The sequence below is a fragment of the Myotis daubentonii genome, chromosome 5, assembly GCF_963259705.1.
Source record: "Myotis daubentonii chromosome 5, mMyoDau2.1, whole genome shotgun sequence".
Taxonomy (NCBI): Eukaryota; Metazoa; Chordata; class Mammalia; order Chiroptera; family Vespertilionidae; genus Myotis; species Myotis daubentonii.
Genome location: NC_081844.1, coordinates 34,909,118 through 34,924,678, shown reverse-complemented (window position 1 = coordinate 34,924,678; position 15,561 = coordinate 34,909,118). Strand labels below are relative to the sequence as shown.

The window sequence follows — 15,561 nt, the reverse complement described above, 5'->3', positions numbered from 1 at the left end:
ACCCCAAGTCAAGTCTACTTCCATTACCATTTATCCCCCCATATCCTCTTCTACTTCCCCTACCCCCTTTCTCTCTGGTAATCACCATACTGTTGTCTGTGTCTTTAATTTCTTTTTCAAAACACTACTATTTTTTAACATGTTTTTTATTGAACTTGAGAAAGAGAGAGAGGAACATGGATTGGTTGCCTCCTGTACACACACTGACTGGGGATCTAACCCACAACCTGAGTAATTGCCTTGATTGGAATCGAACTGACAACCTGTGGTGCATGGAACAATGCTCCAACCAACTGAGCCACACTGGCCAGGGCATCAAAACACTATGTTTTTAAATAATAAATAGGAGTTAAAAATATAATTTGGATCCTGAAATTCTGGTGTATAGGGCCATAAGAATACTTGACTCTATTAATTTTCTATTGCTACTATAACAAATTACCACAAATTTAGTGGTTTAAAACAGCCTAGGTCTATTATTTTATAGTTCTGTGCGTTAGAAGTTTGATGTGGTTTCCACTGGGCTAAAATCCAGGTGTCAGCTGGGCTATGTTCCTATCTGGGGCTCTAGGGGAGAACCTGTTTTCTTTTCCAGCTGTTAGAGCCACCCACATTTCTTGGCTTGTGACCCCTTCTTCCATCTTCAAAGTTAGTAGTAACATTGCATCTCTGACCTTTCTTCCATGATCATAATCCCCTCTTTGATCACAGCTTCTTTGCTTTCAAGTTCCAATGTAGTGACATTGGGCCCATCCAGATAATCTATGGTAATCTCCCATCTAAGCTTCTTAACTTTATCACATCTGCAGAATAGTCCCTTTTGCCATATTAAGTAACATATTTATGGGTTCTGGGGATTGGCATGTGAACATCTTGGGGTAGGATTGTTATTCTGTCCACCATACTGAGTCTATATAGATGTATAGCACTATACCTGAAGAGGCCCACAGTATTTCTTTGTGAGAGAAGAAAATTAATTCTGTGACTAATTCCTAGATTTTCCCAGTTATCCATAGATATCATGTGTTAAGTGTACCAATAAGGGGGAAAAAAGTACTGATGTGTTACTCTCTTTGGGAATGGTATAGTAACAAAATGAGCTGTCTTGCCATATCCTAACCCAGTTTCTTTGGAATACCTGGGTTATTAGAAAGATTGTTGGGTCAGAATTCGGTATTATGATCAAGCACTGGAACTTATTAGTTATCATATACACACGTGTTCCTGTTGGGGATTCTGCTAAAACAAAATGAGGAGCTTCATAGAATTCCCAAGTGTTATCCTGAGTTATATTTGCTAACATGAATCAGACTAATGCTAGATTTAAACATTTGATATTACCTAGAATTGCAAGTCTGCTTTCTGTTAGGAGTGGAAGAAAAATGATCAACTCATCATGTAATAAAATATGTGGAATTTTGAGTGATTGTGGGATTTAGAGTAGTTTATTCATTTTTGGTTTTGTTTTTAAATATTTTTATTGTTTTCATAGAGGAAGGGAGAGGGAGAGAGAGATAGAAACATCAATAATGAGAATCATTGATCGGTTGCCTCCCACACGCCCCCTACTGGGTTATTGAGCCCGAAACCTGGGCATGTGCCCTGACAGGGAATTGAACTGACCTCCTGGTTCACAGATCAGTGCTCAACCACTGAGCCACTCCCGCCAGGGCCTTACTGCTTTTATTTTAATAAATTACCCTGGGCCTCAGAAAACCAAAAACAGTTGGCGTATTTATTTCTGAGAAACATGTGCCACAAAAACGACTTCCATATGCTGGAGACGCTGGAAGAACGTGAAGCACGGCTATAGCGCGATGACCCCAGGCAGGGACATACCAAAGATTCGCTTGGCATGTGCAGAGCTGCTGTTTGCATGCTGTCTTCTGCAGCTTTTGTGAAATCCAACAACAAATTCTAAGTTTCTGATGTTTTATAATTTGTTTTTATACATTTGTAGTGCTGGCATCACTTTAATTTCTGCCTTTTGACTCTTCAACCTAAGAGATCAAATGCTTTGACTATAAAATTTTCTCATTTTAAAGTCTTTCTCTTGGCTTTCTGACAATGAAAATACCATTGAATTTTACCAACCGGTGATTCTTTTATTTGGACCATCTGGTAAGGAATGTCAAGTTGCTGTGATTGCTTAAGAAATTGACTTTTGAATCTTCAGGGGATTCCACAGATAAATCAAGAAAACATTATTATCTCAGGCAGTATCCCCAGTGTTTCCACATGGTTTCAGTGAAAAAGTACTTAGCCCAATATTCAGAAGAGCTACATTCCAACTTCTTTCCAATCCTAAAACCATTATTTAGACTCTGGACTCCATTCTAGCTTTATGAACAAGGGCAGAAGAAGGGCAGGAAGCTTTTAATTTCTAATTTCTACTGGGAGGGAAAGTGGATGGAAGTTCTTTGAGCTCTAGTCAGGATCATATCCATCAGCTCTCTGCTCAGAAATGAATGGAGCAAAAAAGAAGGTGCTGCCTGCCTTCTCTGATGAAAAGAACAGTAGCCCCCAGAGCTCCATTTTGTTCTTGCTAATAAGTGCTTTACTCCTTGTCCTCAGTGTGCACATATGATACTGATCTGGTCATGTAAACAGATCTACATAAAGGTCATTGTTTTTTAGGTAGTTTTTAGAAAAATTTGGGTTGTTGGGAGGGTGCCAAAGTGTGAAGGCTAGATAGTAACAGTATATTAACACCTTCTATTAATCATTTTATTCATTTAAACAATAATGAAAATTTCCTTTTAGACTTCACATATTAATTCTCACTTATCCATCCTGTCATTTGGCTCTTTAGACAGTTTTTAAAAATTATATATTTATATATTTTTGGAAAATATATTTTTATTGATTTCAGAGAGGAAGACAGATAGAAACATCAATGATGAGAGAGAATCATAGATTGGCTGCTTCTTGCATGCTCCCTACTGGGGGTAGAACCCACAACTTGGGCACTTGCCCTGACCAGGAATTGAACCATGACCTCCTGGTTCGTTCATAGGTCAATGCTCAACCACTGACCCACACCGGCCGGGCTAGACAATTTTTTTTGGCTCACACTTGCCCTTTCAGCCTAAGATCTAGGGGTTTTAGTTTAGAGAGTCTCTGTACAGGGTTAGGTATAAGGAGGAAGCCACATACTGGTTTTCTTTCCATATCTGCTATGCTGGAAGCCATACATAGAGTTAAGAGAAAGTAACAGAAGAGACTCAACATAGGTTTTGAAAGGATTTGGAGCCTTGGAGTGATTTGCCTGGAGAGTTAGAGAAGCAGAATGTCTTTCACTCAGTCTACATTTGGTTTTAGAGAGGAGCATTTGGAGAAGTCCTCTAGGCCAGTGGTTGCCAACCGGTAGTCCACGACCACTGGTGGTCTGTGAGGTCCAAAAGGTTGGTGACTGCTGTTCTAGGCTGGTACCTGTGAGTCTACCATAGACACAGTCACTTCTTTTTTTTTTTTTTCTGGAGAGATTATTTTATTATTTACCCATACCATAAATTGACAGTTCAGGATCAAATCACTCGAAGTGTGGTAAGAATATCACTGGTACCACATGAGATGAGTTTAGGTAGTATGTCCATGGACATGTTTTAACAGTTACGTAATTATTTCAATGAGTATTACCAGCATATCAAACTTGTGATTTAATGGATGTTATTGCTTAGTGCTAGGCAAAGTATGAAAAAGGAGTGGATATAAAGTCAATCCTATATAATAAAAGGGTAATATGCAAATTGACCTTAACAGCAGAACCACTGGGAATGACTGGTCACTATGACACACACTAACCACCAGGGGGCAGATGCTCAATGCAGGAGCTGCCCCCTGGTGGTCAGTGTGCTCCCACAGGGGGAGCTCTGCTCAGCCACAAGCCAGGCTGACGGCTGCCAGCACAGTGGTGGTGGTGGGAGCCTCTCCTGCCTCCTCAGCAGCGCTAAGGATGTCCGACTGCAGCTTAGGCCTGCTCCCCACTGGCAAGTGGACATCCCCTGAGGGCTCCCGGGCTGCCAGAGGGATGTCTGACTGCCAACTTAGACCCGATTCCCTGGGGAGCGAGAGGGCACAGGCTGGGCTTAGGGGACTCCTCCCTCCCCCGAGTGCACAGATTTTTGTGCACCAGGCCTCTAGTGTGAAGATAAATACTTATCTTAGTACAGATGCAGCATCCAAACTTGTAGAGCAGGGGTGGGGAACCTTTTTTCTTCCAAGGACTATTTGGGTATTTATAACATCATTCGCAGGCCATACAAAATTATCAGCTTAAAAATTAGCTTGCCATATTTGGTCAAACATTTGATTAATTCACCCCTACTGCCTTGGCAGGGCTCAGGCCTTATGTGGCCTGGGGGCTGGATGTTCCCCACCCCTGTTGCAGAAGATACTGTCACTTCTTAACTTGCTAGGCAAGAGTAACCAAGGCTCCCTTTAGTGTGTCATAGGAATATTGTTTCATCTGAGTAGTTGAATTTGTGATATAAACAGAAGTCCAGAGAATCCTTTTTGAGAAATTAAAACGTTTATTCAGATAATGATTTGCAAACCAGGGAACATAGCCCTCGATATGAACTGAAAATGTGCTCTAAAAGCGGGGGGCTGCAGTAGAAATAGGGCCAGGTTTTTGAAGGCAGCAGCTGCAAGGAGCTGATGATTAAAGAGATGGTTTGCTAGGGGAAACAAGACCACAAACGTACATCATTTATTTTCTGAGTGGTGTGGGCAACTGGACTTTTCAACGGTCAGCTTGACTCAGTGGTTAAAATGACAGGCAACATATGATCAAGTGTTTCTCAACATGCTAATTTCAGCCCAGGCATGTTGAACAAAAGGGGTTTTTTTTTTGGTCACACAGTTACAGTATAGGGAGTGGGTTTTTTTTATTGACAACAACGAAGAGTATGATTTATCAAATAGTACAGTCGGCATAGAGGACCGTTTGCTCTGCAGGTAGTGTGGGAGCCCAGAAGGGCAAAGTTATGCTTTGTAAGCAGCTTCAGAGCTCAAGCTGCAAAAATCTAAATATTGGGCCCAAATGATATTAAAGTTTTTATAAGTCCTCAGTGGTTACATCCAGTGATATTAATCCAGTGAAAGCTTACCTGTTCTATTTTAATTTTGTATTCTCTTATTTGGCTTTTGTGGCAAATGTTTATTAACATCAGAATGAAGCTCACCCTGTGGATGTTGAAATAAACAAGAGTCAGGGTAATGTAATTATTAGAGAATAAGTGAGTAACAGATCAGAAAAGACAAAGGGTATATGGCTACCTGAGATAGGGATGTTTAAAGTGGCTGTCTGGGAGATCAGAACTGGAACCTACGGCTCAGGTGATTAAAGTCAAAAGTGCAAGACCCAGGTAAAATGGCAAGTCACACAGGTACACGTATCATCAGTTTGAACATTGACATGAACTTAGTTTGGAGGCAAAGATTACTTCAGCAAAGAGGGTAATGTGTGAAATGTGAAAGGTTATAGTTGATAAATAGCAAAGCAGGAGTTCAAACTCAAGTCTGTAATTCTGAAGTCCATACTGCGACTGTACCATGCTGCAAGGATGAACAAGTTGGCAAGGCCAGAGTCAAGGTTGTACTTAGGGAAATTAAAAAGAATAAAGGCTTTGTTAAGTCCAAAATTCCATGTTGTAATTGATATTATAATATTCTTGGGATATTAGTAAGAAGTAGACTTGTAAGGATGATGAGTTTAGTGGCAACATGTAGGAAGAGGTAATGGTGAGACCGTTGATTAAAAGGATGATATAGTCTAATGTGGAATTGACTGCTCTAATTGTGCCTCCTTTCCTCTCTGACACTACTGCTGCCTTCTATAAATAATGCTCTGTGCCATAGCTCTTCATTTTAATGATATGCTCTTTTAGAGAAGCACTTATATGCATCCTTGTATCCCCTTATATGTGACCCAGTGCTTTGCATATGATTAGTCAGTATAATAGATGAATAAGTAACTGAGATTAGCTTCCCTTTTCAGTGACTCTTGAGCTAAGATCAAGACTGTTTGCTGGTTAAAGGGGGTGGGCGTAGGGGTGGGATGGAAAGAGAGCTCTTAGTAGAGGGAACCATGTATGCAAAGATACTGTGTGGGAGGGAGCAAGGCAAAACACAGGACTAAAAGTAGGCCCAAATGTCTGGAGCATCTGGCAAGAGGGATCACTGGATCAGGGTACCAGTCCATGCGGGGCCTCATTGACCATGTTTGTCTTCATGCTGAGAGTTTTGTAAGGTCATTAAGCAAAGGGTAGTGTGATAGGTTTGTGTTTTGGGAAGGTGACTTTGCTCACCTGCTTGGAAAGGGAACCCAGTTGGGTGTGGCTGGCCAGTGAGGACACTATTGCAGTTGTTCATGTGACAGACAGTGGCACCTTGGACTGTGGTGATGATGTGGAGGTGGAGAGAGGTGGACCAAGAACAAGAAATTTTGTAGATAAAATGGCAGGATTTGAATGAAGATAGATTGAATTTAGGGGAGAGACAGGGAAAAAGAATGATTCCTGGGTTTCTGGTTTGTGGAATGGAGGGTTTCTGATTTGTGGAATGGAATATGGATAGCAATGCAATTCTTAGAGGTAGGAGATACTGGAAAAGAACTCAACCATTTCTTTTTGTTGTTTTGCTTTGTTAATCCTCACCCCAGGATACTTTTTCTTTTTTTTTAGAGAGAGAGTGGAAGGGAGGGAGGGAGGGAGGAAGAGAGAGAGAAAGAAACATCAATGTGAGAGAGACACATTGATTGGTTGCCCCCGCACATGCCCCATTCGGGGTTCGGGATTGAACCTGCAGCCAGCTTCATGCCCTTGACAGGAATCAAACCTGAGGCCCTTAGGTGCATGGGCTGACGTTCTAACCACTGACCCACACCAGCCAGGGCACCAGTCATTTTTTATAGTGGGGAAGACCATGAGTTGGACATGGATATATGAATCATATCTGCCCTTGGCTATAGGTGAATTTCCTCATTTATATAATGCCACCTTCCACACAGTTATTGAGTAGGAGTGAGTGCTTCGTAAGCTATAAAGGTGCTATATACATCTTATTGTTTGTAGATATTTATCCTTTTTATATTGTAGTCTCCTTGAGGGCAGGGATTGTATTTTTGTTTGTTTTTGAAAGACCCTCAGCAGTGCTGGATACATGTAATATTCACGCAATTCTTGCCAGCTGGCTAACCTTATTTTAAATGTGTTTTTTCTTCCAGGAGCTATTCATCACTAATGAAAGCTGAGAATATGTCTTCAAATCAGGTATGCTCAAGTTATTTGCTCTAGTGTTGTGCCTTGAAATAATTCAGTAAGAGTTATTAATAATTGAGTTACTGGCCAATATTGACTCACATGTTGCACAACTATAGAACACTCAGGTGGCTTCTAATAGGCATTGCCTCTCCTTCCTTGTGGACTTCCTCATGTGTTTGTTTTTGAGTAGGGCACCTTGTGTCATCCCTTGTCCATTGTGAAGTGTGGGTCTCTTAGTACTGACAGGGCTTTCTCATTCATTTCCCTCTTTCCTACTTGCAGGCATGCAAGAGTGCCTTTATTTATTAGTGTCCTATATGCATGTGACTGTACATTCTATATCATAATTGAGTGAGAACAAAATTATCATCTTCGATTAAAAAATTAAACGGAAGTATTAACTCTAAGATCTTATTTGTATAAGTGACAACATTGATTGTTTTCATGTTCCTCAAGACCTGAATTAAAGAGAAATGGTAGTCTGCATTATTGTACTGAAAGGATCTTCTAGCATTAGCACCTAGTTATTTACTGACATATTGTTGTTCATGAGTACTATCTTCCCCAAAGTTTATTTTGAAATGTCTGGAGGTAGCACAATTGAGCTATTATTAAATTGTCTTTGCCCAAAATAAAACTGAGTGAATATATTTGCTATATTGAATGTTTATAATATAGTTTACAAATACGTGCTTTAGATTTGTGTTTTTCAGTACACTAGGCATGATTGCATATGGCTATTTAAATTTAAGTTAATTAAAATTTAATTTGATTTAAAAACTCAGATTCTTAGTCATATTGACCACATGTGGCCAGGGACCATCATATTAGCGCAGAAATAGAACATTTCCATCATCACAGAAAAATACTGTTAAACAGCACTGCTTTAATACTTGAAAGTTATTAACTGAATTGAAGGTCCCTCAAAGATCATCTAGTCAAACACTATATTTAGTGCATGAATTGGAATTGTTAATAGGATTTTACATCTTGTTCATATCTACATATCCTTCTAGATGTAATAGGAATAATATCTTTATTCCTAGAAGAACTAAATTTATGAAGCTTCTTTATGAGTCAGAGATGTGTCTTTAAAATTTATTCCTGAAAGATTCCAAAGTAGCATTATGTAAGTAAATAGAGCCTTGAATTTGAAGTTTAGAGACGTGAACTGTCATTTACTAATTGAATAAGCCTAATAAGGTTATTTAACCTCTTTGAGGGTGTATCCATCAGCAATAAAAAGAATACATATTACCTCATGAGGCTGTTCTAAAATTTATACAAGTGCATATGTGAAAGCTCTTCCTTGACTTAGTCACTCTATAAATATAAATGGTCATTATTATTTCTTACTCATATAGTCCTTCGTTGCTATTTTCCCACAAAGTGTCAGTATCAGAAGATGAGAAATAGTTAATCCCTTCTGGAAACTACTGTTAGATTTCTTGAAACTGTTAAAAGTAGTTTAACAGTTAAACAGAATTCTTTAACATCCCCCAAATCTAATGTCTTTGTTGTGGCGGTAGTTGCTTATTGAAGGTTTCTCCTATTCAGGGACTACTTTCCAGCAGAAATCTGGCACTTATATTATGATTTTAGGCATTTTCATTCCCATCATTATGGATTTTTAAAGTTTGGATGTTCTGGAATTATGAAGTAAACATAAACACATACACACATGAATGTACATATATATACAAATAGCATCTGATTATCAACAGATGTTAAAAGTTCCAGGACTAGGAAATCAGATGTGCAGACCAAAGGATTACTAATCTGTTATTTGCTACCCCTGTTCCTGAGCTCCAGGTTTGAAACACATTCAAGTTTCCAAGGAAGTTTTGTGCTGGTTTTGGTCATTTCTTGCAGTTGAAGGACTCTTACAGCTTTTTCTTGTACTTCAAAAGATTAAGCTTTAATTCTCCTTGTAATCATCTTCTGTTAAGGGGATACAGACCTTTTATGATCCCTTTTGGCAACATGGTCAGTCATTTTTCAGTTAAAGGCTGGTATTTATGTAAGATAATTTTTAATTTAGTTTATACAAATATTAGTCTTCCACTCTTAAGTTGGTTTCAATTTTGAGTTTGTGCTCTTCTATTTAGATTAGTTCTCTTCAATCTGTAAGTTCTTCCTAGCTAGCCATTCTAAGTTTGGTATCAGGAACCATAACAATTACTTTTAACATTTTATGTGCTCATCATCTTGTAAGTGGATAACACGAAACCTATTTTGCTATATTGAAAAAAACATTGACTCTTAAAGGGAGTCTAAAATATAAATATTATCCTAATAAAGTTTTGGAGTTCAGATATATATTAAAAGTTACTCTAATCCTAAAATACTGTTTCTCAGACACATGGGAACTCTTTGCAAATGTAACTCACAGCCTTTATAGGGAATGATGCATTTTCATTGTCACCAACCTAAATTATCTTAGTGAGTTTTTCTTTTTTTCTTTCCTTCTTCCTTAATTATTCTTTATTGTTGAAAGTATTATATATATTCCCTTTTCTCCTCCATTGACCCCCTCCAGGCCACCCCCCTGCCCCAGGCCCTCACCACCCTATTGTCTGTGTCCATGGGTTATGCATATATGCATACAAGGTCTTTGGTTAATTACCTCCCAACCACTCACCCTTCCCTGCCTTTCCTTCGAGATTCCTCACTCTGTTCCATGCTTCCATGTCTCTGGATCCACTTTGTTCATCGGTTTATTTTGTTAATTAGATTCCACATATGAGTGAGATCATGTGATACTTCTCTTTCTCTGACTGACTTATTTGCTAATTGAAGAGAAGGTCCCTCCGTGCTGTCTCAAAGGGTAAAAGGTTCTCCTTTTCTACTGCTGCATAGTATTTCATGGTATAAATGTACCATAGTTTTTTTTATCTACTCATCTACTGATGGGTAATTGGGCTGTTTCCAGATCTTAGGTATTGTAAATTGTGCTGCTATGATGAACATAGGGGGGCAGTTATACATTTTTTCTGATTGGTGTTTCGGGTTTCTTAGGATATAGTCCTAGAAGAGGAATCACTGGGTCAAATGGCAGCTCCATATTTAATTTTTTGAGGAAACCCCATACTGTTTTCCATAATGGTTGCACCAGTCTGTATTCCCACCAGCAGTGTAGTACTAGGGTTCTATTTTCTCCACATCCTCACTAGCACTTGTCATTTGTTGATTTGTTGATGGTAGCCATTCTGACAGGTGTGAAGTGATACCTCATTGTCTTTTTAATTTGCATCTCTCTGATGATCAGTGACTTCGAGCATTTTTTTATATGTCTCTTAGCCATCTGTATGTCCACTTTGGAGAAGTGTCTGTTTAGGTCAAGCATGTCAAACTCACAGCCGGCGGGCCGCATGCCTTGTTTAAATAAATGTGGGCCGCAGGTTTGACATGCTTGATTTAGATCCTTTGTCCGTTTTTTAAGTGGATTGTTTGTCTTCTGTTAAGCTGTATGAGTTCCTTATATATTTTGGATATTATTGGTGAGTTTTTCATTCTTGGTGTTTGGGATCTGAAGCTCACCTTAAAAGATATAGGATGACTCGTTCAACCTCTCTAATGCTGTTACTCAGTTTAGGACTCTAGGGCAGTCACAGTTCCAGAGTTTGCATACAAGGCAGGCATTAGTGTGCTCTTTGTACAATTATTATTTAAGGCATTTTGACTATGGCCTCAGTTTGTTTTGCTAATTGAAGAGAAGCTCACAGAAAACTGAGTGAAACTGGAAGTTACCCCAGACTTCACAGAAACCCTTGTTTTTTACCTGTATCTCATATTTGCCCACCCACCTCAAGTAGGAGCTATTAAGGAGAAAAGCATTTATACTTTTAAGCCCAAGTCCTCTTTCTCTAACAGTTCAGGTGTCATACGGTGGGAGCATGAGAGAAGCTGAAACAAATGACATTTTCAAGCGAATGTACCAGAACTTACACTGTGAATGTTATTTTTTTAAATATGTTTTTATTGATTTTTAGATAGAGAGGAAGGCAGAGGGAGAGATAGAAACATTGGCTGCCACCTGCACACCCCCTTACTGGGGATGGAGCCCACGATCCAGGCATGTGCTCTGAAGGTGAATCAAACCCGGGACCTCTTGGTCCATGGGACAACGCTCAGTCCACTGAGCCACACCAGCTGGCCAGAGCAGTTTCTTAGGGTGTGCAGTGTCTCAAAAAGAGTCTGGGCTCTATTTTCATTCTTTAGTTTGTAAGCCATACAATCAAATCAGTCCCTTTATCTATATACCATCATGTATGGGGCTTTTTTAATCAAAAAGTTGTCAAGCCAGCTAACTTTGAAAGCCTATGGCTTCCTAATAACTTCAGTAACTTCCTAATAACTTTTCCTAGTTTAAAAAAACAAAACAAAAAACCAAACCCATTTGCAAGTTACAAATAATGTGACAACCTTGAAGCTCAAAATAGTGAAATTTAGGCCAAAAGTATTTTTGCATTTCAGCAGCATTGTTGGCATAAGAACGTTGAGGCAATATTTGATCTCATATTATTTGGCGTATTTGTTGAAGGAGCAATTGCATTTTTCTGTTACATCCTATACCAGCTGTGGGCAAACTACGGTCCGCGGGCCGGATCCGGCCCGTTTGAAATGAATAAAACTAAAAAAAAACACCATACCCTTTTATGTAATGATGTTTACTTTGAATTTATATTAGTTCACACAAACACTCCATCCATGCTTTTGTTCCGGCCCTCTGGTCCAGTTTAAGAACCCATTGTGGCCCTCGAGTCAAAAAGTTTGCCCACCCCTGTCCTATACTCAGTTAGTTGGGCCTTATTTAATAGTTTGGATATAATTGGTCTCTGTCGTGTAATCCAGGCCATGTAATGACACCTTAGAGCAGCGGTTCTCAACCTGTGGGTTGCGACCCCTTTGGGGGTCAAACGACCCTTTCACAGGGGTCACCTAAGACTATCAGAAAACACATATATAATTACATACTGTTTTTGTGATTAATCACTATGCTTTAATTATGTTCAATTTATAACAATGAAATTGGGGGTCACCACAACATGAGGAACTGTATTAAAGGGTCGCGGCATTGGAAGGTTGAGAACCACTGCCTTAGAGACTATAGCTGCTAACAACCTATTCTAAACAATTAACAATTTAAGATAGAGAAGTGATGAGTGAGTTTAATTATTTTACTTTTTCCTTTCTGAACTCTACAGTTACGCATAAGGAGGGTTGTTACTTAAGACTTAATTGTAAATTTTACAAATCGAGTTATATATTTTTGAAGACTTTTATGGTTTCACTTTTTTGTTTCCTACAGGACGGCAATGATTCAGATGAATTCATGTGAATGGAGAGATGGACCTTTTAAAGATGTGAATTTAGGGACAGTTGCAGATGTTTTGATGTCATCCATGTTCTGAGTTATGAAAAACAAACAACCTCAGTCTATACAAATATCAACTTGGGAATTTTTTTTAAAAGGTGTTCCTTTTTTTGCTGACAGAAAAGGATCAGATATGTACATATATATATATCAGATATAGTTGGACTTGAAGACAGTGTATAACTTCAGGAAAATGAAAATATTTGTGCCCGAACATGTCTTGGTAGCTCACGAAAGTTGGCTGCCCTTTTTCTTGGGATAGACTTTAGAACGAACCAACTCTGAAAAGTATTTCTGGTACTGTGGTTAATCCCTGGAAACAGATGTCTTGAAAAGCTTTTTATATTCTTAAAATAGCTTCACTTCTATTAAGGAGAATGTATTGGTGAGCAATATATAGGAATGTTCCTCTCACCGTCGAATTCCTGATTAGAAAAAGATGATACTGAGTTTTGAAGATGATAGTGATATTTTCATTCATGTTCCATTGTGTTGTCTGCGTCAAATAGCAGAGTTGTCCTCAGCAATCAGCTTGCCCTAGCTTCTACTTTCTGCATCCTCATTGTCTGAGTGAGGGCCTCCTTCTAGGTACCATCAGACTTAAAGAAATATTTGGTGTTAATCCAGGTTGGCCTTGTGTGGCAGTTTTTACCTGAGCACCAAGTAACCCAGGCCTCAGAGATTACAGCTTCCAGGCCCTGGAGTCATGTCTCAGAAATCTAAGGGAGGCTCTATGAATCGATGTAGGTTACCTGATTTTTGTCTTGGAATACAGCATAAAGCAAAAGTCCATGTTGTAATTATGTTTTTAAAAAGAATTAAGCATTTCACTAGCCAGCCAAGTAATTTGCTTATTTACCCTGAAATAATATTTATTTTGAGTTGTAACCCCAGAGTTCAGATTTCTCCATTGTAGATTCAGTAACTTCTTATGTAACAGGACTGCTCATTCAAACCACCTGCTTTCCAGTGAGATTCTGAATAGAAGATATATTTTTATTGAAGTGTGTAAGAGAACCCCGGCAGAAAGAAAGAAAAGAACAAAGCCTGCAGGCCAGGAGGCATGAGGATTCACGTTTTAACCACACCCAGAGCTGTACGTGCAGCATTCTTACTCTTGTTCTAACCCAGCAGCAGCGACCTCCAACAGATCTATCTGTAATAGCGCCTTGGGACTGTGGCTGAAACCAGAAGACTCCAGTGTTTCTATTTATCTCAAGCTGGGGTGTGGGGATGAACTGGAACACTCCCGGAGGCATAAGTTGGCCAAATTTTGAGACAGAGTATGGGAGACAATTCCAGAAATTAATTGTATGTGTGTTTGTCTAATGATATTCAGCCTGGAGTTCTGTGATTTAAATATATAATAATAAAGAATATTTTTTTAATTTGGAAAGACATTGTTAGAATTTGCTTGTAATTCCTATCCTTAAGATGGTTTTGGAGCGCCTCTGGCTATAAAAACAAAACAAAAAAGTTATCTATCATAGGTTCAATCTGGCTGGTTCTACGAGGGTATCTTCTCTCACTGATAGATGCATCTCTCCCCAGAGGCCCACTTGGTCGAAGTGGATGACCTTTCCCAGACACACTGTTGATTGGGTGTAGGTCAAGCATGTCAGACTACGGCCCGCAGGCCGCATGCCTTGTTTATTTGGCTCCTGTTAGCCTTTGAGTTTGACATGCTTGGTGTAGGTAGTACCTGTGCTGTCCTGCCTGGTTCCTGGAGGCACTTCTTTAACACTCTGCTGCAACCTCGAAAAGGGAAGATTTTGCCTCCAGCGTCACCTGTGTCACCTCAACTTCCTACTGCTTCTGAAGGACTCCTCTGGACCCCACATCACAGCATATGTAGATAGAGCTTTTGGAAACCACATGGATTTTTGCAGTAGTTTAAGCGACCCGAGGGTCCACATTTTAAATGTTCTGTAACTCAGCTTTTAAATGTCAGGGGCCTCTCTTATGAATTCTCCAAGTTGAATTCGAAGCTCAAGCCTTTTCTGCTGCTCTGTGCTGATTTCCTCCGGCCGCTGCCTCTGCCTGTGAGCTCGGGAGTTTTCCCCTCAGGGCTTGGTCCCAGAGAAAGCAGGGATCTTTTCTTTTGAGAACATTGGTTCAGTGTCAAGGGAAATGAATGCTCACCCTAGAAGCCCGTGTAGCTTTTGCTAGTTTCCAAACCTGGTGAGTGGGTGTCAATATTTAAGGCTGAAAAAAAGAAGGAATTCTCCCGAGTCAGTATTGTTTTTCATTGTTTCTCTTGGCACTGAAGTTATTTCATGTCTTGCTGTTGGCATGTTTCCGTAACTTCCTATCAGAAAATTCCAAATTAGTGGTATTTTATGAGTTGTGCCCTTGATCAGATTTGTACATCCTGAGGATTTCTCTTTCCAGCTGTCTCCAGTTTCTGTATTCTGTTACATCTACATGCAGGTGAGGTTCACTTTGTCATTTATTTCACAAACTGCTCTGTTATATTCCTGAAGCTTTAGAATTCGTTTTGTGGATCTAGATCACAGTCTTTGGGCAAGAGAGCTTTGTCACAGTGCTCGGGCCGTTTACCAACATGGAAGGTTTGTGCATTAGCAGGCGGCCATAGGCTGTAGTTGAACCCTTGCAATATCTTCTGTTATATTGTTTTAACTTTTTGAAGCATGGGTTTGGTGAGCCTTTTTTTTTTTTTTTTTTACTGTTTAGTGCCAATGGTTTTCCCCACTCAGGAAGGAAGGGGGGCCACGCATACAGCAAGATGAGAAAGGGAGAGTTCCGCTGTGGCCTCCAGTTTAAAAACAGCTCTTCCTCCCACTGTCCCGTCTGTCCAAGAGGGGACGCTCGTTTTCCAGGCTGGAACAGGTTATGGGAAAAACTGAGCAGGACGGAGAAATGAACACTTGCCCAGCCTTCCTGAGCTGTGAGATTGAA

General features: G+C 39.6%; 1 protein-coding gene across 4 annotated transcripts in view; it reads left to right on the top strand.

Annotated features, from left to right (window-relative positions):
- Nucleotides 1-14,038, top strand: part of CCDC25 (coiled-coil domain containing 25) — a 41,908-nt gene extending 27,870 nt beyond the window's left edge. For all 4 annotated transcript variants that reach the window (XM_059697538.1, XM_059697534.1, XM_059697535.1 and 1 more), the window contains 2 exons: nucleotides 7,229-7,274; nucleotides 12,577-14,038. In XM_059697538.1, the coding sequence (XP_059553521.1) occupies nucleotides 7,229-7,245 (17 nt within the window). In that variant the 3' untranslated portion in view covers nucleotides 7,246-7,274; nucleotides 12,577-14,038. The remainder of the gene's footprint in view (nucleotides 1-7,228; nucleotides 7,275-12,576) is intronic.
- The last annotated feature ends 1,523 nt before the right edge of the window (nucleotides 14,039-15,561 follow it).